At 47.8% G+C, this 25,665-nt stretch overlaps 4 protein-coding genes across 5 annotated transcripts; 2 read left to right on the top strand and 2 right to left on the bottom strand.

Moving 5' to 3' along the window:
* The first annotated feature begins 8,490 nt into the window (after nucleotides 1-8,490).
* Nucleotides 8,491-10,253, top strand: LOC101775653 (S-type anion channel SLAH2). The gene has a single exon (XM_004963499.2). It carries the CDS (start codon nucleotides 8,491-8,493, stop codon nucleotides 10,117-10,119), a length of 1,629 nt encoding a protein of 542 aa, XP_004963556.1. The 3' UTR covers nucleotides 10,120-10,253.
* Nucleotides 10,254-11,063: 810 nt separating this feature from the next.
* Nucleotides 11,064-13,939, top strand: LOC101784282 (probable protein ABIL4). The gene is made up of 9 exons (XM_004961013.4): nucleotides 11,064-11,426; nucleotides 11,598-11,680; nucleotides 12,262-12,412; nucleotides 12,497-12,596; nucleotides 12,693-12,776; nucleotides 12,889-12,961; nucleotides 13,078-13,112; nucleotides 13,283-13,371; nucleotides 13,492-13,939. The coding sequence occupies exons 1-9, from the start codon at nucleotides 11,304-11,306 to the stop codon at nucleotides 13,645-13,647; spliced, it is 894 nt and encodes a 297-aa protein (XP_004961070.1). The 5' UTR covers nucleotides 11,064-11,303; the 3' UTR covers nucleotides 13,648-13,939.
* A 344-nt stretch (nucleotides 13,940-14,283) lies between these two features.
* Nucleotides 14,284-17,955, bottom strand: LOC101784676 (calcium-dependent protein kinase 15). Its single transcript, XM_004961014.4, has 8 exons — nucleotides 17,038-17,955; nucleotides 16,538-16,681; nucleotides 16,286-16,438; nucleotides 15,970-16,085; nucleotides 15,703-15,870; nucleotides 15,328-15,455; nucleotides 15,136-15,235; nucleotides 14,284-14,763 (listed from the first exon to the last, which is right to left on the bottom strand). The coding sequence occupies exons 1-8, from the start codon at nucleotides 17,780-17,782 to the stop codon at nucleotides 14,677-14,679; spliced, it is 1,641 nt and encodes a 546-aa protein (XP_004961071.1). The 5' UTR covers nucleotides 17,783-17,955; the 3' UTR covers nucleotides 14,284-14,676.
* A 2,945-nt stretch (nucleotides 17,956-20,900) lies between these two features.
* On the bottom strand, nucleotides 20,901-25,236 carry LOC101783602. 2 transcript variants are annotated; one of them, XR_002676939.1, is made up of 3 exons: nucleotides 25,083-25,236; nucleotides 21,447-23,804; nucleotides 20,901-21,098 (listed from the first exon to the last, which is right to left on the bottom strand). XR_002676939.1 is itself a non-coding variant. In XM_004961012.3 (2 exons), the coding sequence occupies exon 2, from the start codon at nucleotides 23,565-23,567 to the stop codon at nucleotides 21,513-21,515; it is 2,055 nt and encodes a 684-aa protein (XP_004961069.1). In that variant the 5' UTR covers nucleotides 23,568-23,807; nucleotides 25,083-25,234; the 3' UTR covers nucleotides 21,313-21,512. The 2 variants fall into 2 exon arrangements, 1 of the variants encoding a protein (XP_004961069.1); XM_004961012.3 differs by lacking the exon at nucleotides 20,901-21,098 and having other exon boundaries at nucleotides 21,313-23,807; nucleotides 25,083-25,234.
* Nucleotides 25,237-25,665: the final 429 nt, after the last annotated feature.

Raw genomic sequence — 25,665 nt, 5'->3', positions numbered from 1 at the left:
TTGATTTGTGACATAAATGTAAAAATTCAAAAGCCCATGCTAAACAGTATTAAATGGTCCTTATTTTGATAAAACCATATTGATTTTTGTGGATAATATCTATGATGACCTTCTGTAATCTGTTAGCTAGGAGCTTTGTTAGAAGCTTCATGGAGTTATTCAGAAGGGAGATTGGCTTGAAATCTGACACTTTAGAAACCCTATCTATTTTTGGTACTAAAGTGATGTAGGAACTATTAATGCTGCTAAGACATGTGTTTTTCGAATGAAAAGCTTCACAAAGACCTTAAAAGTCTTTTTTTAATGAATGCCCAACATCTCCTAATGAAGTTGGTATTAAAACTATTAGGTCCAGGAGATTTGTCGTTAGGCAGATTTTGAATTACTGAGTCTATCTCCTCATGACTGAATGGTTCCTCTAAGCACTGTAAGTTATCAGATATTTGAAGAAGCTGCTCTAAGTCAAAAACCATGAGATGTGAATCTGAAGTGCCCAGCCTTTCCTTATATGCTTCCCATAGGATTGATTCTTTAGTCTGATGATTTGATTGGGGATTGCCATTGGTGTCTTCTAGGTTTGTGATGAAATTCCTTCTATGTTTAATAGTGTCATTGGAATGGAAAAATTTTATTCATTCATCACTAAATTTTACCCATTTGATAGCCCCTCTTTGTTTCCAATATATTTTCTGCTGGTGCAGAAGAGATAGTAACTTATCCTCTAAGGCTGCCTTGAAATTCCACTCAACCAGAGATAAGTCCCTATATTCCTTAATCAATTCCAGGAAAGAATCAATCAATTCCAGGAAAGAAACAATCAATTTAACATTTGAGATGTTTGTCTTGAGGTTAAATAGTTGTGCTTGCCATGCCCTTAAAACTCTTCTCAGGTTCTTGAACTTTGCAGTGATGGCATTTGCCTTATCTGAACAATGAACAGGTATGAACCACCCATATATTACAATATCCATTAACTGATCATGATCCATCCAATAGTTTTCAAACAAAAAAATATTTCTCTTTGGTATGTCTGTACCAATACTTACAAAACATGGGGTGTGGTTAGAGGTTTCCATTACTAGAGAATAGGCCGTAGTATTCTGATAAGTTAAGGTCCATGAGTTAGACGTGAATAACCAGTCCAGATGCTCTAACAAAGGAGATTTTCGTTTAATGGACCAAGTAAATTGTTTGGACTGAAGAGGGATTTCAACTAGATCAAGAGCACTAATGGTTTCATTGAACATGAACATTTTATTATAATCTCCCCTAGGCTTATTTCTATTGGTTGGGTCTCTCATTAAATTGAAACACCTAGAACCAGCCAATCAATATCATCAGGTATTTGGATATGTTTGAACCACTGCATGAAGACTCTCTTTCCTTCTGATGAACAAGGACCATAAACATTAGTGAGAACCCAATCAGAACCATTAATTTTTGAAGTGAATTCAACAACAACAGCAAAATCATTCCTGAACACTAGTTGACCCTCGAAGAGGGCAGATTTCCATATAATTGCCGCTCCACCAGAAGTTCTTTGAGATGGCAAGAATTCAACTTTGTCAAAAGAAGAGGGGTAGAAATTTCTAATGAACATAGAGTACATAAGTTCTCTTTTAGTTTCTTGCAAACAGAGGATGTCACATTGACTTTTAATAATTTTGTCTCTAACAGAATTCCACTTTTTATCAGAGTTCATACCCCTGATATTCCAACACATAAGTTTCCGAGTTCTTTTAACATGATGGGTACTCATATTTAAATAGGATTAACCAAAAGAACCAAAGCATCAAGTGAGTATCACTCATGCTAGAACATAATGGTACTAGAAAAGAGTATCTAGGATAGTTCCAATATAACATTACAGACCCAACATAACCAAAAGATAATGAACAAAAAATGTTCATTATGAAGCTGCTTCAGATGGACAAAAGAGAAGCCCTTTCAGCAGGCCCACTTCTACTGCTTCTTGGGCTTCTTCTTGGTAATCTTTGAGACATCAGCATCATCATCGCTAGTGTCAGATTTCTTCTTGGCTAGCTTCTTACCACCAGGGGAGCTACCGCCTTCTTCTTACTTAAAGCAACAAAGGTCAATTTGGAAGGGTCCACTTTACAGAAGGATTCTCCAAGATTTCTAATTACTGAATGAGATATAGTAGGAGGGTCCATTGAACAACCAATGCAGTTTTTGTTCTTATATCCTGAAGCTTTGAAGTCTTGATTATAATTTTGATACCTCCTGCTTCTCCTGAGATCCTCATCAGAGATGGCTTTTTTCATAATATCTTTTGAAGGCTTCTTGATTTGACCAGCTTGTTCTAACAAAGTTTTGGACCAAGGTCCAGGGGATGATGAAACCTTTTGTAATATAGATTCCACAGGTGTTCCAGGAGAGATCCCTTACCTACATTGTCAGTAGCTTGGTCTGGAGGAGTAGCAGCTTTTTGATTGGTAGGGGTAGCAGGTGGATCTTTAGATGAACTAGCAATGCTATCAAAAGATGTGCCCTCAAAAATAATTTTCTTACATTTAGCTTCAACACCCTTTTTATTCATGTGCACAACTGACCAGTCAGATGCTTTTGAATATGGGCATTTGTCTGGCAGACTGAAAGGTATTGAACTTTGATCTGACTAGAGATATTGCAAAACTGAAGATGTAAGGAAATTATTTGCTCATATAAAGCTTAGGGGGTTCATGAGTTGTGCAGTGAAAAAGTCAGACCATAGAAGGGGGATGTCCATTTGCTGAGAGGACATGCCTAGTGAAAAATGTATGGTCCATTGCCTTATTGCTTTAGGATTTGACTGAAAAGACCCTTGTTGCTTTGAAGCAGCCATTGCAGCAAAGATAGAATCCTGACTTGGCTCTAGAATTTCAACAAAGCCTAATTGCATATTGTTGTTCTCATTTTCCTAATGCATAGCATCATTAACGTTCCCCCCTCCCCTGAGATCATTTTCATTAATATCTTCTTGAATAAAATGTAGTGGCTGGCCATTAGCTTGAGGGATGAAAACTTCTACCTGCATTGCTTCTGCACCCAAGTTTTGAATTGGTCCATTGTCCATAGAACTGTCTTAAAAATCAGTTCTATCAATAATCTATACTGGTTCAAAACGGATTTCAGCTTCTAAGTTCTCTGCTACCTAAATGAGATCTTAAATACCCCCAAGGTCCTCTTCTACTACCATATTGAGATCAAAGTCTAGAGCATTCTCATTCTGTACCAGATCATTAACTTCTAAGAAATCATTAGCCCTAGGGTTAATAGGAACGGGTCAGGTTGAGGAATTGGGTCAATTTGTGCAGCTGGCCCTTCTGGATTCACATGAGCCCCAATGAAAGGTGCATCTGCTTGAGCTTCAAGCCCATCTGGCCAAATACCCCATTGAGGTGCAGGCCCATCATTAGCATTCTGATTATTGTTAATCTCAGCACTTGCAGGCGCTGCATTGCTAGGTTGCCATAGCCAAAGAAATCAAATAAATTAGGATCAACATCATCAGGGGGCTGGTCTTCATCCCCAGGACCTCCTCCTAGCATTCTGTACTGTAGAATTTCACATAGAGCAGTCCATGAATCTCCTTTGAAATCTTCTCCTTCAGAGCATACAATAAACCATGGGATTTCAGATAAATCAACCACTCTAGCTTTAACCACAATTCGTACCAGATTATTAGGATCTTCTTCCCAGACTAAAAGTCTCCCAAATTCATAAACTATTTTTTCTATATATGCCCTAGACCAGAAATCAATGTTGTATCCTAACAACATGAGTCAAACTTCACAGTTCATAGTAATAGTCTTATTATTCTAGCCTCTGTTGTATTCAGCAAAAGAAATTCTGTAATTGCCATATTCATGGGGACTACCACTGATCAGGAAGTCTCTATCATGGATAAAATTAAACCGCACATAAGCTTGTCCATAGGGGCGTGGTTGTATTGAATGGAACCCCACTCTACGGCGATTCCGAAAAAATCATCAAGAAGTTCTCTGAACGATTGGAAGGATACCTGCTGATCCGGCAGAGGCTCGATGGTGGCAATGGCATCACAGTTACGTCTACACGTCCTCCAAGAACAACTCTGGTCATCAGCTTCTTGTAGCTCACCATCTGATGATGACAACCTCTTGGCATGAAGGGAGAGGGATCCACGAACTTGTAGGCCATGATCGAATCAGGGCAGGGGCTCGATTCTTGCAGCGGGTTTACTATAGCGTTGGGGATTTTTGAGATGCAATGCAGGGAGAGGCGAGGAGCAATGCGGCTTGGAGCAAGAGAAACAGGAGAACCTCGAGGAGCCTCACCGCCTAGGCAGGAGGGGTCAATGGGTGAGCAGAGCGGCGGCGGTGACGCCGAGGTTAGCAAGGAAGGTGGAGCGCCATCCCCAGTGACTGCGGAGGGGAAGAAACATTTCCAAGCAATGGTAATCACAAGCACAGAGGAAGTGGCACCCAAGATTGAGCGACTCAAGTCTTGCAAGCTGGCGAAAACAAGGGCTCCACCAAATCCGGTCCCATCAGTCATAGAAGGCTTGCTAAAGAACCATTTGTCCACGCTAAGACCGTTCCAGTCTAGCGGCTGTATAGCGGAGGAGAACGCTCTGTCTTGGGAGAGACCCAAAAATCAAGGCAGGAACTGGCAGTATGTTGCAATATGGTCCAACCGAAAGCAAAGCCCACATCGGATTGGCCTAGTACATCTGGCTTGGGAGTGAGAATTGGATAAACAGCGGGTGCAGTGCATACGGCCCATCGACGTAGCAGCTCTTTCATTTGAATCCTGCGCCAAAATTGAATGTTGTACATTTACCTCCCTTCTTAAAGCCACGCCAGTATTAAGCCCTAAATTGAGGCTCAAGTCAATATCAGTACCTGAAAAGTTTGAATCATCCGTGTTCTTCGCAGAACCAGAAAAATTCAAAGCAAAATGCAGACCAAGATGATTGAACACTGATTTCTGGTGCGCTTGATGATATGGGGATTGCCGATTAGCCATACTAGATTGCGTGATTGGGATAGAGTTTGCTCCCGTTAAGGAATTATATCCTGGATGAGAAGCTCGAGCCAATGTAGATTTTCTTGACCTTCTGTATTCAACATGATTCCAGAGAAAATGAGTGCCTTGAGCCTCTGCAATCACTTTTTTTTGCAAACTGAAGGCCCCGATCATTGCATAGGTTGAAGATCACTTTAAAATTGGCACACTGGAAAAATCCCAATTTTATAAACAAGCAGCCCAACTTCTTTAGAGGAAACACTGAATTTAAAAACCCAATCATCAATCTCCTCTGCAGCAAAAAGAGGAGCTGATCCTTCAAGAACCGATTGGAGAAGAAATCCCACATTTTCCTCAGTTAGCTTCAATCGTGACCGAGGAAAAGAAGCCAAAAGCTAGAACCTTGAGGCACCATCTGTGGAGAGAGGTTTGATCCGAGCACCAAGCATAGATCGTACCTTCACAGAGAAGTTGAGCCCCAGATGCAAATCAATGTTGGATGAATCCATTGAAGAACCAAGGAGGAGCTAGAGTCAGGAAAGCTAAGCAGGATCTGAACCTCGAAGGCAACCCAGTGGATATTTTTTTATTAAGATAATTATATGCTCGCACATTCATAAATACGAAATACATACGTCTTATCTTTGAGAGATTGGGACGGCATATAACTATAGGTGCGTCCCACACGATTGGTATAGGTGCGTCCCACACGATTGGTGGTCACGTCGCTTACTCTATTAATTTTTAAAATAAATCTAGAGAATATGATACGACTATGCTGAGTCTTGGACCTGAGCCCGGAGGCTAACCCATTAAGCACAGGTAATAGTTGCGTGTTGTATAAATCAAAATTAGATAGTTAGACAAACAGAAAATAGCTCAAGCAGTATCTCTAGCAGCCATCCGACGGGAGGAATGAGCTGTCGGTTATGTGCGGCTCATTTGTGGCACAGCTTCACACGACTTTGCTCATCCTCGCTATCAGTATCTTTATCTGGGCGCAGCGCGCAAATTTGACGGTCCATGATCCATGCAGCCAAGCAATCAAACGTACGCATCGTCACTAAACTGAAACCCCGACCCCGACAAATTGGAAATTGCTTTGGCAATTGCGACTGCCTTTCTATATCATTTTTTTACAGGAGTTTCACGTCATTAACAAAGGTTACTAATTGCTATGAACACGCGCGAAACGTGTGTGTAAGAAGCAGCCTCCGACCCTCCATGTATCCCCCGTCAAACTGTCACAGCGCGAACAATTTGTCCACCATCTCGTTTTAGTTTTTTAATCTATAAATTAAATTTTGCTATGTAACTACAAGGACACACTCACTTCTATAAACATACGCATACAAACCCTACCCCTATGAGCACCTCCAAACTGAGCTGGCCTCGCTGTCGACATGCACGTTGCCTACCACTGAAACAATAGAGAAAAATATGAGCATCCGTGATGAATCTAGGACTCGAACCTGGATGGACAAGTTTCACCATAAGGAACCTTACCAGCTAATCTACAGTTCGCACTTAATCCTCATATTAGACATGCTAAAAAGAGATAAATTAAATCCTAAAATTTTAGAAAATGCACACACAAAAAAACCGTCCATCGATTTAGCAGACTCTGGTCATCGACAACAAGAACCATTGGATCTAACCTATTTATACATTACATACCTTTGCCATTAAAAAGTATACAACTACCCACTTTGCCATTAAAAAGAGAACTATATCATCTCAACACCTTCTAATTACCTACATTTGCCTTCATTGAAAAATGAGCTCAAACTACGGAAGTGCCCCAATACCTTCTTCTAACTAATAAAAGATGCGCACATATATACCTCCTAAACTACTCACATCTATCGTGACATAACAAAAAATTAACCCAAAGCATCAGTCTTGCATCGTCACGTATGCTTTTCAAATGAAAATTTCCATTTCCCACCCTTCCAATTATGTGGGTGGAATAATATGAACAACAACGTAAACAAGAAACGAATTGAATGTCGTGGATAGACATATATAACGAACATTGATATGAGTTAGAACGAAGTTACCATGAAAAATAACTTCGCACAACACTCTTATTTAATTAGTATTGGAGCATTACAAAGAGGGTGATCAATATGCGCACATCAGGCACATCTAAATTATATGGTGTTTCAGGAAGTACTATCGTGTATGTATTTTCTATAACTGGACTGATGCTACTACCGGGAAGTCGTGGTCATGTAACCATCTTTTTTAAAAAAGGATAGATTTATTAGGAGACTTCACGCTCATTAAATATTTTCAAACAATGTATGTTTTATTATTTCCCTTAATGCTACAGCCGGTGCCTGTGAACACGTCCAAAATTACTATTCGTTTTGGCTTTTCCAAATACATAGATTTTGCTACGTATTTAGACATATATGCATCTAGATCCATATTAAAAGTTTTCTTATCTTGAAAAGCTACCATATTGGGAGAGTTAATAAGAAAATAGTGCTCAGTATCCTTTTTCCTTTCCCTTTTTCCAATAATTATTAGGACAACCCAATAATTCACCCCAACTTTCCCTGAATAAAGGAGGAGTTGTGACTCTTCCAATACGATGGTTGGATTGGGATGATATTATTAGGAGATTGTAAAAGCAACTCTTCCAATAACGGTGAAAATGATATTGGCATATCCCTATGATTAGTTATAAAGAAACATTTATTAGGAGACTGCATGCATATCCCACCATGACGCAAATACTGCCAGGGACCTTTTCCTTTTGTCTAAAAGAATCCAGTGTCCAATTGTCCATGGAGTAAAAAAGAGTGTAGCTATCTACTATGACACAGTTAAGTAGCCAACCGTGCAACTCGTCATGTGAAAAAGGAAAACGGCGTCCAGCTGAGACAATAAAGTAACGGCCGGGGGACAAGAACATGGTGAAATAGTAAGAAAGTTAAGCATGTCGCCGTTGGTCAATCGCAGAAAACTAAAGCCCCGTGCATCTATCGATGATCGCGAGTGAATTACCGGCACGACAGCAGAAACTAAAGCCCCGTGCATCTATCGATGATCGCGAGTGAATTACCGGCACGACAGCAGAGGCTGCACTGAACCTCTGTATAGTTTTCCATTTTGAGGTGGCTGCGTGCCCTGAACTATTTTGACTGCTCTCTTGTTCTCACAGGCGCCTATCTTCCCTTTCTGTCAACTCTTTTCTACCGCACCCCTAGCTCTACCTGTCACCAGCGCGTGTTCCAGGAATATCATGCCAGAACTAGAAGCAGTCCATCCAATGCCTACGTGGCATTATATGTATACAGTATATATAGCCACCTTCGTCATGGTCTCCTCCAATTCTCCATGGACAAGCTTGAGCGTGCTAGGTAGACTGGAGGAGGAGCAAGCGCTCTGAGCCTGCCTGCGAGCTGAACCCAGGCTTCGTTCACCACAAGCAGCAGCACAAGCTTCCAGCTTCTCTGTAGCATCGATCCCATGGCGGCCAGCGTTTCGCACGGTGATCACGTTCACGTGCCGGAGGTAGAGACGCCGTCGGGGCTGCACCTCGCGCAGCACAGCGCGTACGTCTACAGCGACGGCGACGGCGACGGCAATAATGTCTCCGAGGAGGCGAAGCAGGCGCGGTACCACCCGCAGCCGACGCTCACGATCAGGAGCGAGGAGCCGCCGCTGCAGCACCAGCAGCAGCAGGGCACGCTGGCGCGCAGCGACAGCACGCGGGACCGGCGGTTCGACCACTTCAAGACCTTCGCCGGGCGCCTCGAGCGGCAGCTCTCCAGCCTCCGAGGGGGGTCGCGTCACCCGGCCGACGACGAGCCCGCCGAGTCCAAGGTCTCCGAGGACGACACCGACGACGACGAGGTCCCCACAGCCGACCGGTACTTCGCCGCCCTCGAAGGGCCCGAGCTCGAGACGCTCCGGCCGACGGAGGTGCCGGTGCTTCCCGAGGACGAGACGTGGCCGTTCCTGCTCCGGTTCCCGATCAGCGCGTTCGGGATGTGCATGGGCGTGAGCAGCCAGGCGATGCTGTGGAAGACGCTGGAGCTGGAGCCCTCCACGGCGTTCCTCCACGTCAACCCGGACGTGAACGACGCCTTCTGGTGGTTCTCCGTCGCCCTCATGGCGCTCGTCTCCGCCACCTACCTGCTCAAGGTTGTCTTCTATTTCGAGGCCGTCCGGCGCGAGTTCTACCACCCCATCCGCGTCAACTTCTTCTTCGCGCCGTGGATCGCCTGCCTCTTCCTCGTCAAGGGCCTGCCGGAGCCGGTGCGGACGATCCACCACGTGGTTTGGTACGCGCTGATGGCGCCGCTCCTCGCCCTTGACCTCAAGGTGTACGGGCAGTGGATGTCCGGCGGCGAGTGGCGGCTATCCAGGGTGGCGAACCCGACGAGCCACCTCGCCGTCGTCGGCAACTTCGTCGGCGCGCTGCTCGGCGCCCGGATGGGGCTCCGCGAGGCCGCCATCTTCTTCTTCGCCGTGGGGCTCGTGCACTACCTGGTGCTGTTCGTGACGCTGTACCAGCGGCTCCCCACCAACGTGCCGCTCCCCAAGGAACTCCACCCTGTGTTCTTCCTCTTCATCGCCACGCCGAGCGTGGCGTCCGTGGCCTGGGCCAGGATCTGCGGCGAGTTCGGCCACGGCGCCAAGGTCGCCTACTACATCTCGCTCTTCCTCTACCTGTCGCTGGCGGCGCGCGTCAAGTTCTTCCGGGGGGTGCGCTTCTCGCTGGCGTGGTGGGCGTACACGTTCCCGGTGACGAGCGTGGCCATCGCGACGGCGGTCTTCGCGTCCGAGGTGACCAACGCGCTGACGCGGGCGATGGCGGTGGCGCTCGCCGGCGTCGCGTCGGTGACGGTTTCGGGCGTGCTGGCGGCGACCATGTACCACGCGTTCGTGCGCAGCGACCTGTTCCCGAACGACGTGTCCATCGCCATCAGGCGGCGGCCCAAGGCCAAGTTCGGCAAGATCCTCGCGCGCCTGCGTACCTCCAGCGCCGACCTCAGGGAGCTCGTCTCCCGGCACGGCGGCTCGGAGACGAGCAGCGTCAGCGAGCCACCCACACCGATGCGGTACGACGGCCGGGGCAGGGCAGAGCCGTAGATCGATCCACCCCGATTAATTTACCACCTGTGCAGTATTTGGGCCTTTTGTTGGTGATCCACAAAACTGGCCCAGACGTAATAATCCAGCCCAATTAGGTTAGGCCTAATAGAAATTCTTTTTCATGACTTCATTTTTTCTCCTCACCACCCCCAGCCATCTGCTTTACAAGATCATACCCATTTCCCTGTTACAAGATCGTCACACCTTGTCTCAACAGCAAGACGACAATTTAGTGCTATATTTATCATGTATAAAATACCCAAGCTCCATAGATCACGAGCGAGAAGATAAAAAGGAAAATCAATCGAGTATTTTCTGTCGTAATCATTCAGAAATCACTCGCTTGGAGTAGTAGCATGATTGATGCTGCATCGATTATCCATGAATGGCAACCGAACGGAACCCCGATCGAGCCGACAAGCATTGATGAACGGCACCCACCGCTCGTCCGCTGCACAGCTCGGACATCTTTATACTCATCCTCACTTTCTCGGCCAGACCCCAGGATCTGAAGGTACATGGCGCCGGCCTCACTCACTCACGTACTCACCATAACTGAGTCGAGACCCGCAGAAACTATTTCGGCGAGCATTCACACACTACTCAGATCCTTAACAGAAAGGCGATTTTTATTTTACACCGAGCATTCCAGACCAGGGATCAAATAAAGATCTCCCAGAGTCCTCGTGAAAACGGTGATGAAATGGCGTTTAGTTTAGGACAGCAAGATCCACGGCCGTGCAGTGCGATGGCGGGGGCGCGATGAGTGGGCAATGATTCCCCTGCCAAATCGCAACCTCCATCAGCTAAACACCAAACCAAACCAGACACCAAGCAGCAAGATGGATTAACCGGCGGCGGCCCCCCAGCAGGCCAGCATCCGTCGCCATCAACCCACCGCTGCGGTCGCTCTCCCCCGAGGCCCCTCCTCCTCCATCCTCCTCCGCGGACCACCACCAACAGAGACACGCGCACGCGCTAGGAATCAAGAACCAAGCGGTGGTGGTGGTGGGCAGTAGAATAAGCTGCGCTGAGCTGCCTCCGGTTGGCGTCTTGGCGAGGCATCGCTTCCCCTTCACTCCACTCTCTACAGTGGAGCGCTTGCTTGACTTCCCCTCTTCGCTTCGTCCTATTCCCTCTCCGCCCGCCCGCCCGCCCGCCGGAGCCAAGGGAAGTGGGGAATGCAGGCGCTGCGCCACGGCCCGGCGGCGGGCGGCGGCTGGGGCGGGGTCGCGGGGGCGGGCCCCACCACCGTCGACGAGGCGTCCATGGAGCGCAGCAAGAGCTTCATCAAGGCCCTGCAGGTGCTCCGGGAACCCTGCATTTCCAGATCCCACATGCTCCCCCCAAAAATGATCTTTTTATTTCCTTGTGAAGCCATTTCTTTGCTTCGTTTCTCGGGAGATCCGGCTGGTTTTTGCAGCCTGGGTTTCTGCTTGGTACTAGTTCTTGACCGTGCTGATTTCTGCGCGCAGGAGCTCAAGAACCTCCGGCCGCAGCTCTACTCCGCCTCCGAGTACTGCGAGAAGTCCTACCTCCACAGCGAGCAGAAGCAGATGTGAGTCACAGTCCTTCTCCTGCATTTACAAGCTCTCCGCATCTTTTATTGCCACAAACAGTAGCTCCTGTCTTGCTGCAGCGGTCATGGTTTCTCATTTCCTCGTACGATTGCATCTTGCATGCATCTAGCTCTATTTTGTCATTTCGCATTGGGACTGAATTCAATTGAAGCGTTGGAATGCACATGTGGGAGTAGCAACTGCCCAACTAGGTATGATAGGTATAGGAGGGCCGAGCCAACCTAAGGCAAGGACACCAGCAGGTGTGAATTGGCTTGACTAGAATAAAGACTTTTGGTAATATCTGGAATTTTGGAATTATCTGACAACTGTCTGTGTACTGTTTCTAGTCTGAATTTTGTCAGTTCATTGAAATTCAGAGAAAGGGGCCCTCTCATATTTGTCAGTGCAGAATAAATTTCAGAAACATAGGATGTGCACTTTCTTCTTTTTTTAATGAGTGGATAGTTTACTGAACTCAAACTTGCAGTGTACTCTTATTTCAACATGGCACATTTTCAATTGTACATTCAGATTCATTGACCATATTATGACAATTGAAACTGTTAATTTACATCAGGGTGCTGGACAACTTGAAAGATTATGCTGTACGAGCTGTTGTCAATGCGGTTGATCATCTGGGTACTGTTGCCTACAAATTGACAGACCTTTTCGAACAGCAAGCTTCTGAGGTGTCAACTTTCGAACTGAAAGTTGCACGTCTGAACCAGGTAATACCACTTATCTGTTATACTTGCAGTATATGCTGGTGAAACCATGACAGTTAAAATATTGACCTATTTTCAAATGTGTAGCAAGTCTTCACATGCCAAGTCTACACAGACAAAGAAGGCCTCAGGCAGCAGCAAATGATGGGGACAAACATAAAACACCACAAGCACTATATCCTACCATGTAAGTGAATGTAAAACTAAGATCTTACACACTGTTTGGAAGTTACAAAAGAAAAGGAGCTGAATTTTGATTCCCCATTTTTATATGCCAAGTTAGCTACTGGTCATAAGAGATCCCCGGCTCATGCTCACCTGCCAGCAGACACTGATCAGGAATCAAAACCTAGACCTTATCCCTCAGGTGGGCCTTCTTATTTATTCTCTTTGCTCATGTTGCAGTTTTAAGGCTTATGCTAGGCAGTAGGCACCATATATTAAACTAAAAGTTTTATTTTTTTTATTTGTCGGTGCAGCAAAGACCCTTTCCTGGCATCTGGCTTCAGAGAACAGCACCACAGCAAATGCAGCACATAAACCTACATTTGCGTAAGACTTCTTCCAGTTTTGTTCAGCTTTGTGCAAATGGCTTATTGTTTGTTTGTTAATGCGTGTGGGGGTTATGTACTTCTGATCTAAATTAGCTGGCATCTGCTTTTGTGCAGCCTAGTGGACACAGCATCATCAAAACCTGCATCAGGTGATTTAAACCTTCTGTGTAATAAGCATACCGCAATTTTATTTTCTAGAGGAAATGGGGACACAAATGTGATTTACAATTAATTCGGTGTATTTATTAACTCCAAAGTCGTTTTCTGATTTATTTTTTTGTGGAGATTGAATTTTCTATATGAATATCTGATATTTCAGGTAAGGAGCGGTCTGCTTCTCCTATGCGCAGACCTCTGCAGTTTAACCGGAGCACCAGTTCTGACGCTATGCAAAAGGTTGGCACTAAGGTAAATTAGAATATGACATAACCTGTATCTTCTTCTTTCTTGTTACAAAGGTGTCGCACTTCAGATTTTGTCTCTTTATGACACAAATGTATATTTAACAGACCATGTCTTTATTTTCAGAACCAATCTGGTGTAAAGGAATTTTCAACATTTCATTCTTTCGACAACCCTAAAGGGCGTGCAATCCAAAAGGCTCCTGTTGGCACTAAAAGCATGCTAGCGGCTCTCTTCATCAAGCACAAATCAGCGAAGATGAAAAAGATAGCAGTTCGCTGATGAGCTCGCATTTGATTGGGGGGCAGGTATCACTGTAAATTTCATGCTGGAAGAGAAGCTTGATATTGTACATCTGACCCGTGGCGTCTGCGTTCAGTCTGCTGTTGGTTTAGAGCTGAGTATCTGTAGTCATTTCTCATTTCGTAATTGTTGTTATTGTCATCTTGCTGATGACCGAAATGTAATGATTTCATATCAGCATGCACCATGCTCGCCGTGTAATTCTGCTTGCTCGAAGCTTCGGCTTTTAGCATCTAAATAAAAGCATCTCGGAAATAGCTTTCAGAGTTTTTTTTCTTTTCTGGAAGAGCAGTTGTAAGAGGCGTTGCTCATGTGTTGATTGGAGAAAGCATCATAAGTGCTCAGAGCCTCTCAATTTTGCACCTACTGAACATTCTAACAGTTGGCGTCCTGTACTATAAGGGAGCATCACCACCTTACCGATTTTTTTATCAGCTCCGTACCTTTCGAACTGCTCCTACAGCAACGGATTTGGCCACTCAAAATCTAAAGTGTCCAGACGTTGAGCTAAACAATCTGTAAATAAAGCACATCTCGATTGCAGTACAGTGCACTGTACGAGATGGAAATTCAGAAGTCGAGCTATGTTCATGCCAAATGTAACAGGTCAGGTCCTCACACGAATGATCAAGTGGTAAAAACCACAAGATGAGATGGCATTTCATTACTTTTGCCTGATATGATCATTTGAAACTGTTTTACTAGCCCTTTTCTTACATATAAAAGTTCCAGGGGCATGAAACTTTGACCAGAAGGCACACCTCATTATGGATCGATACATGGCAAAATTGTAAAATGAGATGGTAGAACAAGGAGGCACCAGAAAGGACCACCAACCATCCATATCGAAGGGCACACGAGTGGAGAGCCATCCCCTGTCCAAGCATGGAATATCAGCATAGACACCTGACTAGCTTCCACTTCCGAGTAGGAAATGGTCTCCTCAACAGTTACAAAGACCGTGGAAAATTTCTGAGAAGCCGTTTTCACATCAAATGTAGGAGAGCATTAAAACATGCGCCGTCGATTTGGAACAATCTCGGGGCTGTTATTCTTCATCATGGCAACAAACTCTTGGTAGTCGATTCTCCCATCCTAAGGTAGCAGAAGAATAGCATCAGCAAGCAAATTAAGGAATTCATGCGAATTTAACCTGCGGACAGAGCGACTAGTTCACTTCACCCTTGCTCATGTGGTTATTGTTGATTTCCTCTCAAAAACAAAATGTGATTCATCAAAAAGAAAAGATAATGATTCCTGATCACTGTCTAGGACTTAAGGTGCTGTCAATGGCTTATTTATTTTGTTACTTTATTCCATAAAAATACTACTGTTTCTTTAATAAAACCTCCTTTAAAGACTCCAAGATCAATTATCCAACATCTTTGAAACAATGACAATGTATCATATGATTGGAGTGGAAACAACAAGTGAGATTATTTTGGGCATTTCTTTGGAGTTACTCACATGATCTGTATCCACTTCAGCAATAATTTCTTTAATTGTTGCCTCATCACCCATATCATACTTCTTCAGAGCTTCCTCCAACTCATCAACTGTTATGTGCCTGGACAGGAATGTGCAAGCAGCAAGCCAATTAATATAAAAGGTCAGACTTGGTAGATAAGTAACCAGAAGTAAAGTTAGAAGTGAAATTACCCACTGTGATCCTTATCAAAATACTCGAACGCCTTATATATGTGATCCTCCTTCTCTAGTCTATTCATGTGCATTGTTGCTGATATGAATTCAACATAATCAATGGTACCATTTCCATCGACATCAGCCTGTTCAGGAACAGAGGATAACAAATTAACAATAAAGGAGGTGAAGGGGAAAGCACTGGATCTATCAGACTACTTCTAGCAGAAATGTGGAAGGTTCAATTTCATACAAGTCGCCATACTGACTAAATTTAGTATGGTATCTTTCATCTCTTTCCTTTTCAGATATAAGCGCATCTAGTACAACCTTTTTGTGCACTACTGACGTTTTTAAGATTCAATGCTATGGGTCTACAAGAAAAGAACGTACCGCCTCCATCAGCTGTCTTATTTCTGATTCAGAGATTTTGGTGCCTAGCTTTGGTAAACCAGTTCTTAATTCCTCCAGGGTAATAGTCCCACTGTTGTCAGTATCAAGGGATTTAAACATTTCTTTTAATCCCACAATCTCTTCCTCTGACAGGTTCTCTGCAACAACCTGATTATAACAGGAGCAATGCCAAGATGTATCATGATTTGAGGACTGGAGGGCTAAGAAAGAGAGAAGCAATTATTCAAATTCAGAAGACCCATTTACCTTCAAGGCAACCTTCTTAAGCTTGTTCATTGCCCTGAACTGCTTCATTCTACCAATTACTGTGATATCAAGCGGTTTGTCCGGGGCTTCTCCATCCTCTCTAATCCATGGATGGTCTGTGTGCTTAATGTATTAGATTGAGACAATATATGCAAACAATGCAAGAATGAAGGTTCAGTTTGCAAAGACAGCATAAACAGCTTCAACAGATGAAGGAAAAATTGGCAGTGCACTAGTCATCGTGAACACAAGCATACCAATCTATACAACCAAGATTGCCAATGTATGAGAGGGGCCAGTTTGACAATAGACTTACTCAAAATTTCAGCAGCAGTAAGCCGCTCCTTTGGGTCTTGCCGTAGCATTTTCTTGACCAAGTCTTTTGCACTATTTGATATTGAAGGCCAGGGATCAGTCGCGAAATCAATATGGCCTTGCAAAACAGCATCAAATATGCCATCTTCGTTCTCTAGTAAAAGCGGGGGGGAGGAAGACAAAGCTTCCGAGTGTTAGGAAGGATACTGGCATCAAAGTCTGGCTGATTGATACAAGAGGCAGCAAAATGTACCAGCCCAGAAAGGAGGAACGCCAGATAGCAGGATGTAAAGGATAACTCCGGCACTCCATATGTCTGCTTCAGCTCCATATCGCCGTTTCAGCACCTCTGGGGCGACATAATACGCACTCCCAACAAGATCCCTGAACTGCTCACCTGCATCACAAATATCACCAGTTTTCAGTTTGAGTTGAGCTTGATCGCACTTCACACCATCAGCTGAAATACTATCCTCTAGCTAAACACAACACGAGGCATTTCCCTCCTGCTGTGTGCTGTCCAACAATAACAAAAGCGCCTAGCAAACTTTCACAACACTCTGTAACACCACTAGCATAACATTTGCAAAGTTTTCCTCCCTAATCGGTCTTGCAATTGATGCAATTATCACACGAGCATCTTCTGAATTGAAACAGAATCGTACTGTGGAAAATGGCCATCTCAAATTGATGGGCATCCCTGCCAAAAGTATCGAAGCCTATGAATGATGAGATTGGCGGTGGCTTACTCACCGGGCTTGAAGAATACGGATAGGCCAAAGTCTGTAGCCTTGAGCGGCGAGTCCTCCCTCTTGTTGAGGAAGAGAAAGTTCTCGGGCTTGAGGTCCCTGTGCATGACCCCCATGGAGTGGCAGCTGTGCACGACGGAGACGATCTCCCTGCACAGCGCCGCCGCGGCGCGCTCCGAGTAGTGCCCCCTGGCGATGATCCTGTCGAAGAGCTCCCCTCCCTCGCAGAGCTCCATGACGAGGTTGACCGAGTGGCGGTCCTCGTAGGCGCCCCGGAGCTCGACGATGTTGCGATGGCCCGTGAGGTGGTGCATGATCTGCACCTCGCGGCGCACGTCGTCGACGTCGTCCCGGTGCGCGAGCTTCCGCGCCGCGATGGACTTGCAGGCGTAGCGGCGCCCCGTGGGCTTGTGGGTGGCGAGGTAGGTGACCCCGAACTGGCCCCGCCCCAGCTCCCGGCCGAAGGTGTAGGCCGCGCGGACGTCCTCCATGGGGCGCCCCAGCACGCGGCCCACCCCGGCGGCGGCGGCTGCTGCCGCGGCGTCCGTGTGCTGCTGCTGCTGCCGCTGCCGCGCGGGAGCGGGAGCGTGGGGCTGCGGCGCCTGTTGCGGCGGCGGGGGCTGCGGCCGGTGCTGCTTGGGCTTGGGGCGGTTAGGCTGCTGCTGCTTGGGCGGCGGAGGCGGCGGCTGCGAGGTGTTGGGCGCCTGGTCGTGCGATTGGCCCCGGTGGCGGGAAGCGCGGCCTCCCATGGCGACCGATCGGGCGCGGCCGTGCGCTCAGTGGAGTGAGGCAGGGCGGCGGCGGGGGAGGGAGCGGGGAAGAGGGTGAGGAGGCGGCGAGCATGACATGGAGATGGCCCCCCTCGCCTTTTGCTCGGGGGCGCTGGCGTTTGGTCAGGGGTTTGCGCGTGGAGACGGGCGAGACGCACGGGTCGGCGGCCGTGCCGTCCCGTCCAAACCGCGGGCTTGTGGCGCCACCACCGGGTGTGGACACCCGACACGGCGCGGTGGGGCGGGGGGTGTCAGCGGCGGAGCGGGTGGTTTGGATAACGTGGGGGTGACTGGGATGGGAATTGGGAGGCGAGACTGATGACTAGTAGGGGTAGTTGTGACAGGAGGCAGCTGCATCGCGGCTTCTGGGTGGGAGCAGGGAGGAGGGCGTTGACGTCTGGGTGGGTTGCAGTCATTGGACGCTGCTCACCGGCCGGGGCCGGAATATTTAATTATTTATCCATCCTTATAATGGGCGCTCCTTAATGTGTCTTAATGTGTTAGAATGGTACCTACATATTTATCACCGAAGATAAATTTTACCAACGTATTTGCCATTTTTGCTGACGTATCAAGCTACATCCGCACGTCAGGGTGGATTGAGCACGGCAAATGACCATAATACCCCTGCATTCCTTGGGTTAGCCATCTGTTTTCCTTTCTCCTACCACGGGCGTGTGGGACCTAGACGTCAGGGTCATCTTCAACCTCCCGCGACTCCTCCCTTCAAGTCCTCCGCCGCGTGTGGGATGTGGAGGTCCCTGCCTGGGCAAAACTCGTTGAGGAGGCAGGACCAGCGATCCCCCCTCGGCGACGCCGTAGAGCCGTGGCAAGAACAGGTGGTCCACGGTCTCGAGGATCTCGCGCTCCGTGCGCGTGCGGCCCTCCTTGTTTCGCCCCTCCGGCTCCTTCCGGTCCATCACCTTCGCGGCCACTAGCACGACCACACTGGTTCCGCCGATTGGCTTCTCCTTCACCTTGACCTCGGCGAGGTAGACGCTGCCGATGTCCCCCGCGTCGAGCTGCCGCAGGAAGCGGATGTCAAAGAGGGTGACGGACCCAAGGCACGGGATTATTTGCGTGGAGGCAGCGGAGGAGGAGAGGGTTGTGGAACATGGCGGGAGCGGGAGGTGGAGCGGACCTGAGGAGGAGGTGGAGCAAGAGGCGGTGGCGGTGGAGACCGTGGAGGTGGAGCGGGAGCGTGAGGAGGAGCTGAAGCTGAGGCTCTACTGCTCGTCGGCTGTGAGGTCCGTGGTGGCGTCGCCGTCAGGAGGACTTGAAGAGAGGAGCCCCGGGAGGTTGAAGATGACCATGACGTCCGAGTCCCACATGCCAGATGGCTAGCCTGAGGAATGCAGGGGTATTATGATCATTTGCTATGCTTAATCCACCCTGACACATCCGCCTGAGGAATGCAGGGGTATTATGGTCATCTGCCATGCTTAATCCATCCTGACGCGCGGATGTGACTTGGCACGTCAGTAAAAATAGCAAATGTGTTGGGTAAAACTTCTCTCCGATGCTAAATATGTAGATGCTATTCTAAAATTGATATCTCAGGAGTGACCATTCTAAGATGGCTCGATCGGGCCTCGCTGAACCTTCCTACCGTCACTTGCCCATCAACGCCGCTGCTGCGCCGAGCCGGAGCATTCACAACCCGCTCGTTCGTCCTTCCTAGCCAGTCTGGAGGAGACACCTCGCACGGCACCACAATCATCCTGACCAGACCAAACTAGGTCCATCTTGCTTTTATATACGGACCGATGATGATACTCGAGAATGCGCGCTGCATTAGGCGCCACCCGGGGGGGACGAAGGTTCGCCTACCGAGGAACGATCTCGACAGAACCTGACAACCCGCTGCTTGGCGTTGTCAAAACTGCACCGTCCTCATTCTGTCCGTCCTCACTGATGTGATGGCCAACGACGACCTTCCTCCGGACGGCCCCCGCCGAGCCTATTATTGGTCGGCGGATCTGCCGTAGGATGCATTGCTACTTCAGGTGCACATGTCAGACAAACACACGCCTCGCCATTCAGCCATTCACCAGCGCTGCCGTGCAGTGGGCCGCGGCAGTTCCGCACCGCCGATTCAGTCTGTTATTATCCCAGCGACTCAGCGAGACAGAGCAAGTATGGGGAGAGCGTGCCCTGCCCTGTGACCCTGTCGGGTCTCACTAGCCGCTGTTTCTCCATTGTTCTTTGTCAGTGCCTCCATGAATAGGCTTTGATCTATGCACTCGGACTGAACACCCGCGGCGGCGAGACGAGACGGCGTCGAACCGGCGATGCGTCGTGTCATCGTCGGCTTCCGCTGATCTGTAACACGGCCGGCCGAGCGCGTCGTCGCTGTCGCGATCCGGCCGCGGACAGCGAGGGACACGCACATCTTACGGGGGGGATTGATGGGCCTTTTCCCCCAGGGAAACCGTGCGGTCCGTCAAAGCTATATATGTCAAACAAGTTGCAGGAGGGGAGTACTAGACAAAAGTCTCTGCTTGGCTTCCCTCCCCTCCATGCAATCCGTTTTGCATTGCGAGCCGGGTCACCTCCCCTCGGACCGTGGACGTGGAGACGGCCGCGCGAGATGCCCGTGACGGGACGGGATCCCGGGCAACTTGCAACGGGCGCCTGGCTGGATTGGAATGCTCCGGACGGGCGCCTCGCGCGGCTCGGAATGCAGCCATGAGCCATGCAGATCGCAGCCTCGCAGCAGCGGGCACCAGCGGTTCAGGCGTTCAGCTGCTTCATCTGTAGAGCCGGCTGGTTTTCAAGCATGGATTTTTTGGTTCCTCTGTTCCCCGCTGTTTACTAGCAGGCCTGTTTACTAGCAGCATCGTTCAGTCATCAGTGCACACTCCGCCCACAACAAAGCTCAGGCAATGCTCAAGCTGGCGTCCCAGGATTTGCGATCCACGGAATGTTGCTCTGAAACCACTATAGGCAACGACCTTTTGTGTCAACGAGTGACGCCTGGGCATGGCTTCGCGATCAATCGATTGACCATCCTTAGTTGATTAGGCCTCTTAAATCCAACACAGTGGCAGTCGCAGCAAAAGCACGACAACTTCAGAGTTCAGACTACTAAACCAGGTTGACTGAACTTTTTTCTGCTTTCACTTTGACACCAAAACTTGCAAAGTTTGTGACACCAACTACAAGAAAAACACTTCATCACAATGAAAATTGAAAAAGCCAATTCCTGCTAACAGCAGTCTGGGACAGTACACAATGTGGACGCACTACACAGAGACACCACAACAACACTAATTACAATAACCCAACATAGTTCGGGGGTGTTTGGATACGAGGTGCTAAACTTTAACAGTGTCACATCGGATGTTCGGATGCTAATTAGGAGAACTAAACATGAGCTAATTATAAACTAATTGCAGAACCCTGTGCTAATTCGCGAGACGAATCTATTAAGCCTAATTAATCCATCATTAGCAAATGGTTACTGTAGCACCACATTGTCAAATCATGGATTAATTAGGCTTAATAGATTCGTCTCGCAAATTACACTCCATCTATGCAATTAATTTTGTAATTAGTCTATATTTAATACTCCTAATTAGCATCCAAACATCCGATGTGACGGGTGTTAAATTTTAACACCCGATAGCCAAACAGCCCCTTCACAATACAAGTTGGCTACCCCTTATTTCTGCTACATGGGATAGCCGCTTATGTGAGCATCCTGACATCAATCTCGGTAAACGTGAGGCAACGGTATTACCCTCGCCTTGCCACCAAACGGAACACAGGAGGCGGTCCTCGATGAAAATTGTGCCTCCCTCGCATCACATCCAGGAGCGCATGGAAGAGAAGTTGAGGCGTCATTCTCAGAGCTGCTGGCGCATGCATGACTTCTTCCGGAGAGTAGAGCTAACAGACCACTGCCGTGGACCCTGCCCTCTGGAAACGGGGTTGTACCGGGGTCCGTAGGAATGCCATGGTCGCTCCATACCATGACGGCTTCATTGTCACTGTTCGCCATGTCCACATCGCCTTTTGTTGCAGTCACATTCATCTCATCAGATTTGGCATCAGTTGTAAACTGTTTGATTGCAGGATCCAATGAGCCACCACCATGGACACAATGGTCCTCAATCAAAGCGCTGTGAGCTGCACACAGACCAATCTTGCTGCGAGCAAACTTATCACACGGCGGCCCACCAACACCGAAGCTTGACCCCTCCTGGCCCCACGAGCAGCGCTTGCCTCCTCCATGTGCCTTGCAGAAATCAGTGCTCCCTTGCGCACTTTTTGCACAACCCTCAAACTTGCATCTCTTACCACCACCATGGCGCACACAGTATTCCGTCCTACCTCTAGCACTCTTGGTACATCCTGAAACTGAGCACCTCTTCCCACCACCGTGAGCAACACAGTACTGCGTCCCACCATGGACACTCTTCGGACATACACCACCACCCTGGTAGGAGCAGCGCTTACCTCCACCGTGCCCCTTGCAGAAAGAAGTGCTACCTTCAGCTCCCTTGGCACAACCTGGGAATGTGCAGCGCTTCCCTCCACCATGCGCCTTGCAGAACTTTGTGCTTCCCTGGGCACCCTTTGTACAATCCGGAAACTGACAACGCCTTCCACCACCATGTGAGATGCAAAGGCCTGTATATCCTTCTGCACTTCTCTTGCAGTTCTCCCTCTGGCACCTCTTGCCACCTCCATGCTTGATGCACAAGCCAGACTTTCCACGTGCGGCACGTGAACAGCCTTCCTGACTACAACGGCGACCACCACCATGAGCTATGCAGTGGTCAGTGCGACCTTCAGCACTCTTTGTGCAACCAAGGTACTGGCATCTCCTACCACCACCATGAGCTTTGCAATAGATGGTCCTTCCCTCAGCTCCCTTCTGACAACCAGGTTTTTGGCATCGCCTCCCACCACCATGGGCTATACAATACCCAGAGGCTCCTCTTGCTCCCTTTTCACATCCTGGGAACTGACAGCATTTAGTATTTGTGTTGCGTTTTAGGGGGTTAGTTGCCCCGGAAGTACAGGCAGCTGGGCTTTTCACACTCACTGTAATGGCTGATGAGACATCTGGGGAAGGCACAGCATCATCAACCTTTTGGGGTATCTTTGCCAAAGAAAAGCTGTAGGTTGCTTCAGAAGCATATGATGATGAAGCCATGTAATGCCCAAAAACCCAACTAGAGGGTTCTGATTTTCTCCCGATAGTATCTGTCACCGAATTAGGCACCACTGTCTCTAAGCCATCATGAACATCTAATGATGCAGTACTTGCATTGGTCACAGCTGATTCAGGAGAACATGTGGACAAACTTAACTGAAGATCCAATTTTGGAGCACTTGCTGATGGAATGTTTTCAGCACCAGCATGTGGTTTCTTGTGATGATGTACCACATCATGACCAAGACAAAGATCGAAATTTAGACCAAGATCCATTGATGACTCCTCATCAGTCTCTTTCACTGAAGATGGAGACATTATGCAAGCTGTGGGGGAGCTACCCTTGCTATTTTCAGAGGAACTTGGTGAACGGCCCAAACCAAGGGTGGGCAGTGGATTTTCAGGACCTTCAACTCCAGCCATATCAATCCACTTCCTTTTCAGTGCTCTTGGATTGTCCTTAGAGAAGTTGGAATACACAAGCGTGCCAGTGGCAGTATCTTTGTATTCAGCTGCTAGCTGAACTGTGCTCCAGTGACAAAGATTGTTCAAGGAGTTAATATTACCACCAGATCCAAGGTTTGGGGAGGCCCTGTCCATTCCAATCAAGAAACATAACCAAATATGAAATGAAAAGAACCCGCTGCCTGACTTCCGGAAATCAAAACTCTATAGTCATCTACTGGGTTAGAACTTAGAAGTCTCGGCAGAAATTTTTGCAACCTCCACTAACAAAGCCGGCTACATCATCACGATCCATTTTTCGCCACTTTCAAGACTGAGAGGAGAATGATGAAGTTTTGAGCTGAGCTTCAGTTTCTAGAAAGGCCAACAGACCTGCTGGTACATAAATGCAACAGTAGATTAGAAAAGGGGACAATACTAGAATATGAAGTGATACCAGTGCTAGATAAATCACACATTCTAATGGTCAAACAGTGAATACTAGCACCACAAGTCCATATAGTTTAGAGAGAAATAGAGGTTCAATGTTTTAGACAAGAGTTTCAATACAGCTCGCTGAACAAATTCCGCATGACTTGTGTGGTTGGAAGTACAAAAATTTGACACAACGGTTATAGCCATAACTCTGAATTCTTCAACTCAAATATGTTTATACGATGTCCAGAAAGGTCCACAAAGGTGACCACTAGGCACCAAAAGGAAAAAGGGTAAAAAAAATGATGGCAACTATGACCATACGAAACAACAGTACAGAACTGCATAGATGGACAACTACAGCCTAATGCATGTAGCAGGTACTATGCAGATCGCACCATACAACTTGCAGACTTGCAGTGCAGGTGCGTGCGTGTTTATTTACATAGCCACTTTCTCGCCTGTCGTTTGCAGAAAATTGTATCAGAGTAGTACGAGTAATAAACACTTGTCCGACAAGAACAGATAGCCCAAGGACACATCTTTTACCTTTGTGTATTTTCCTCTCTGTTGTTCCTAAAAATAATGTATCAACGCTAAAGTATTTGCACGGCAAGTGAAATTTCCACACAAATCAACAAGGACAAAAAAAAGTAGTTCATCTTTCATATTTTTATATTAAAAAAAGGGAAACCAAATTCAACTCAAACTCTGTTTCCAAATTAAACTAATCAGCGCAGAGGACCTCGTGTAGCACTAGGATGTAGAGAAACACAAATCCTCGTTTACTTGGAAACACATAGCAAGACAGCAGTGTCTACAGATCCGCCCTGAATCAGAACCTCCGTTGAAGCGGAGCACTGGCTATCGAGCCACGGAAACAGATTAGATCTCTATCTATATCAAACAGGATAAATAAAATATATAGGACACTGAGAAACTCTCGTTTCTCCCGTCAAGGAAGGAATTGGCGCCGGGAGTTTCAGCGAATACGCGGTAATAGCATTTCGGACAGCATCGGGACGGAACGGAAGGGAGGCTCGCAGGCCGCCGCTCCGCTCCGCGGATACCCCGGCCGGTGGTAATCCATTGCCATACCCATACCAACGAAGGCTAAGATCTCCTACGCTACGCTTCCCTCTATCGATCCAGCACCGAATCCAACGAGAGATAGAACAGAGACGGACGCACCAAACAGCACGGGATAACGGAGGAGCCTGGAGGCGAGGCGCTCACCTGCGGCGGCGGAGGCGGGGGAGGCGGCGAGCCCGTGAGGAGGTCGGAGTCGGAGGGATGCGGCGGCTGCGCGCGGGCGCGGCAGGCGGGGGGATGAGAGATAGAGCGAGGAGATGGGGGGATGGTTTGGTGTGCGCAGGGAAAAACCGAGGACGAGAGGGGAGGGGCAGCTTATAATAAAGCGTGGGGTGGGGGGGACGTGGTGGGGTGGCGCCGCGCCGCGCCCCGCCGCCCGCGGCAAATGGCTGCAGCCACCCGCCTGCAGCCACGCCAGGGCGAGGCAGCGAGCCAGCCACCGTCCCCGCGGCCGCGGCGCGGAGAAAAGACGATGCATCTTGTTTCGGTCCGGCTCTTGGTCCCCCTCCCTCTCGTCCTCTCTGTCCATTGACTTCCACTGATATTTCTCGTGTACTAAAATTTTAAACAGCGAATCTAGTGGTAATACTGGGGTAAAATTTTTACTCGTTAAACCCAGTAAGTACTCTGTATACTGTAGTAAAATTTTGCTGATCTTTGTAGGAAGCTAGATTTTGTCACCTGTGTTAATTTTCGTGTTTTTACTATGTACGCGGCGCCAATTGAG

The sequence above is a fragment of the Setaria italica genome, chromosome III, assembly GCF_000263155.2.
Source record: "Setaria italica strain Yugu1 chromosome III, Setaria_italica_v2.0, whole genome shotgun sequence".
NCBI lineage: Eukaryota > Viridiplantae > Streptophyta > Magnoliopsida > Poales > Poaceae > Setaria > Setaria italica.
The sequence above is the reverse complement of the archived record's forward strand: the minus strand, read 5'-3'. Positions and strand labels throughout refer to the sequence as shown.

Coding starts and splice junctions, on each gene's coding strand:
- LOC101784282 (XM_004961013.4), top strand. CDS start 11,304: ATGCAGGCGCTGCGCCACGGCCCGGCGGCGGGCGGCGGCTGGGGCGGG. Junction 11,681..12,261: donor CACAGCGAGCAGAAGCAGAT/GTGAGTCACAGT, acceptor AATTTACATCAG/GGTGCTGGACAACTTGAAAG. Junction 12,413..12,496: donor AAGTTGCACGTCTGAACCAG/GTAATACCACTT, acceptor TCAAATGTGTAG/CAAGTCTTCACATGCCAAGT.
- LOC101784676 (XM_004961014.4), bottom strand. CDS start 17,782: ATGGGAGGCCGCGCTTCCCGCCACCGGGGCCAATCGCACGACCAGGCG. Junction 16,439..16,537: donor CGTTCCTCCTTTCTGGGCTG/GTACATTTTGCT, acceptor CGCTTTTACTAG/AGAACGAAGATGGCATATTT. Junction 15,456..15,702: donor TAAGACAGCTGATGGAGGCG/GTACGTTCTTTT, acceptor GTTCCTGAACAG/GCTGATGTCGATGGAAATGG.
- LOC101783602 (XM_004961012.3), bottom strand. CDS start 23,567: ATGGACAGGGCCTCCCCAAACCTTGGATCTGGTGGTAATATTAACTCC.
- LOC101775653 (XM_004963499.2), top strand. CDS start 8,491: ATGGCGGCCAGCGTTTCGCACGGTGATCACGTTCACGTGCCGGAGGTA.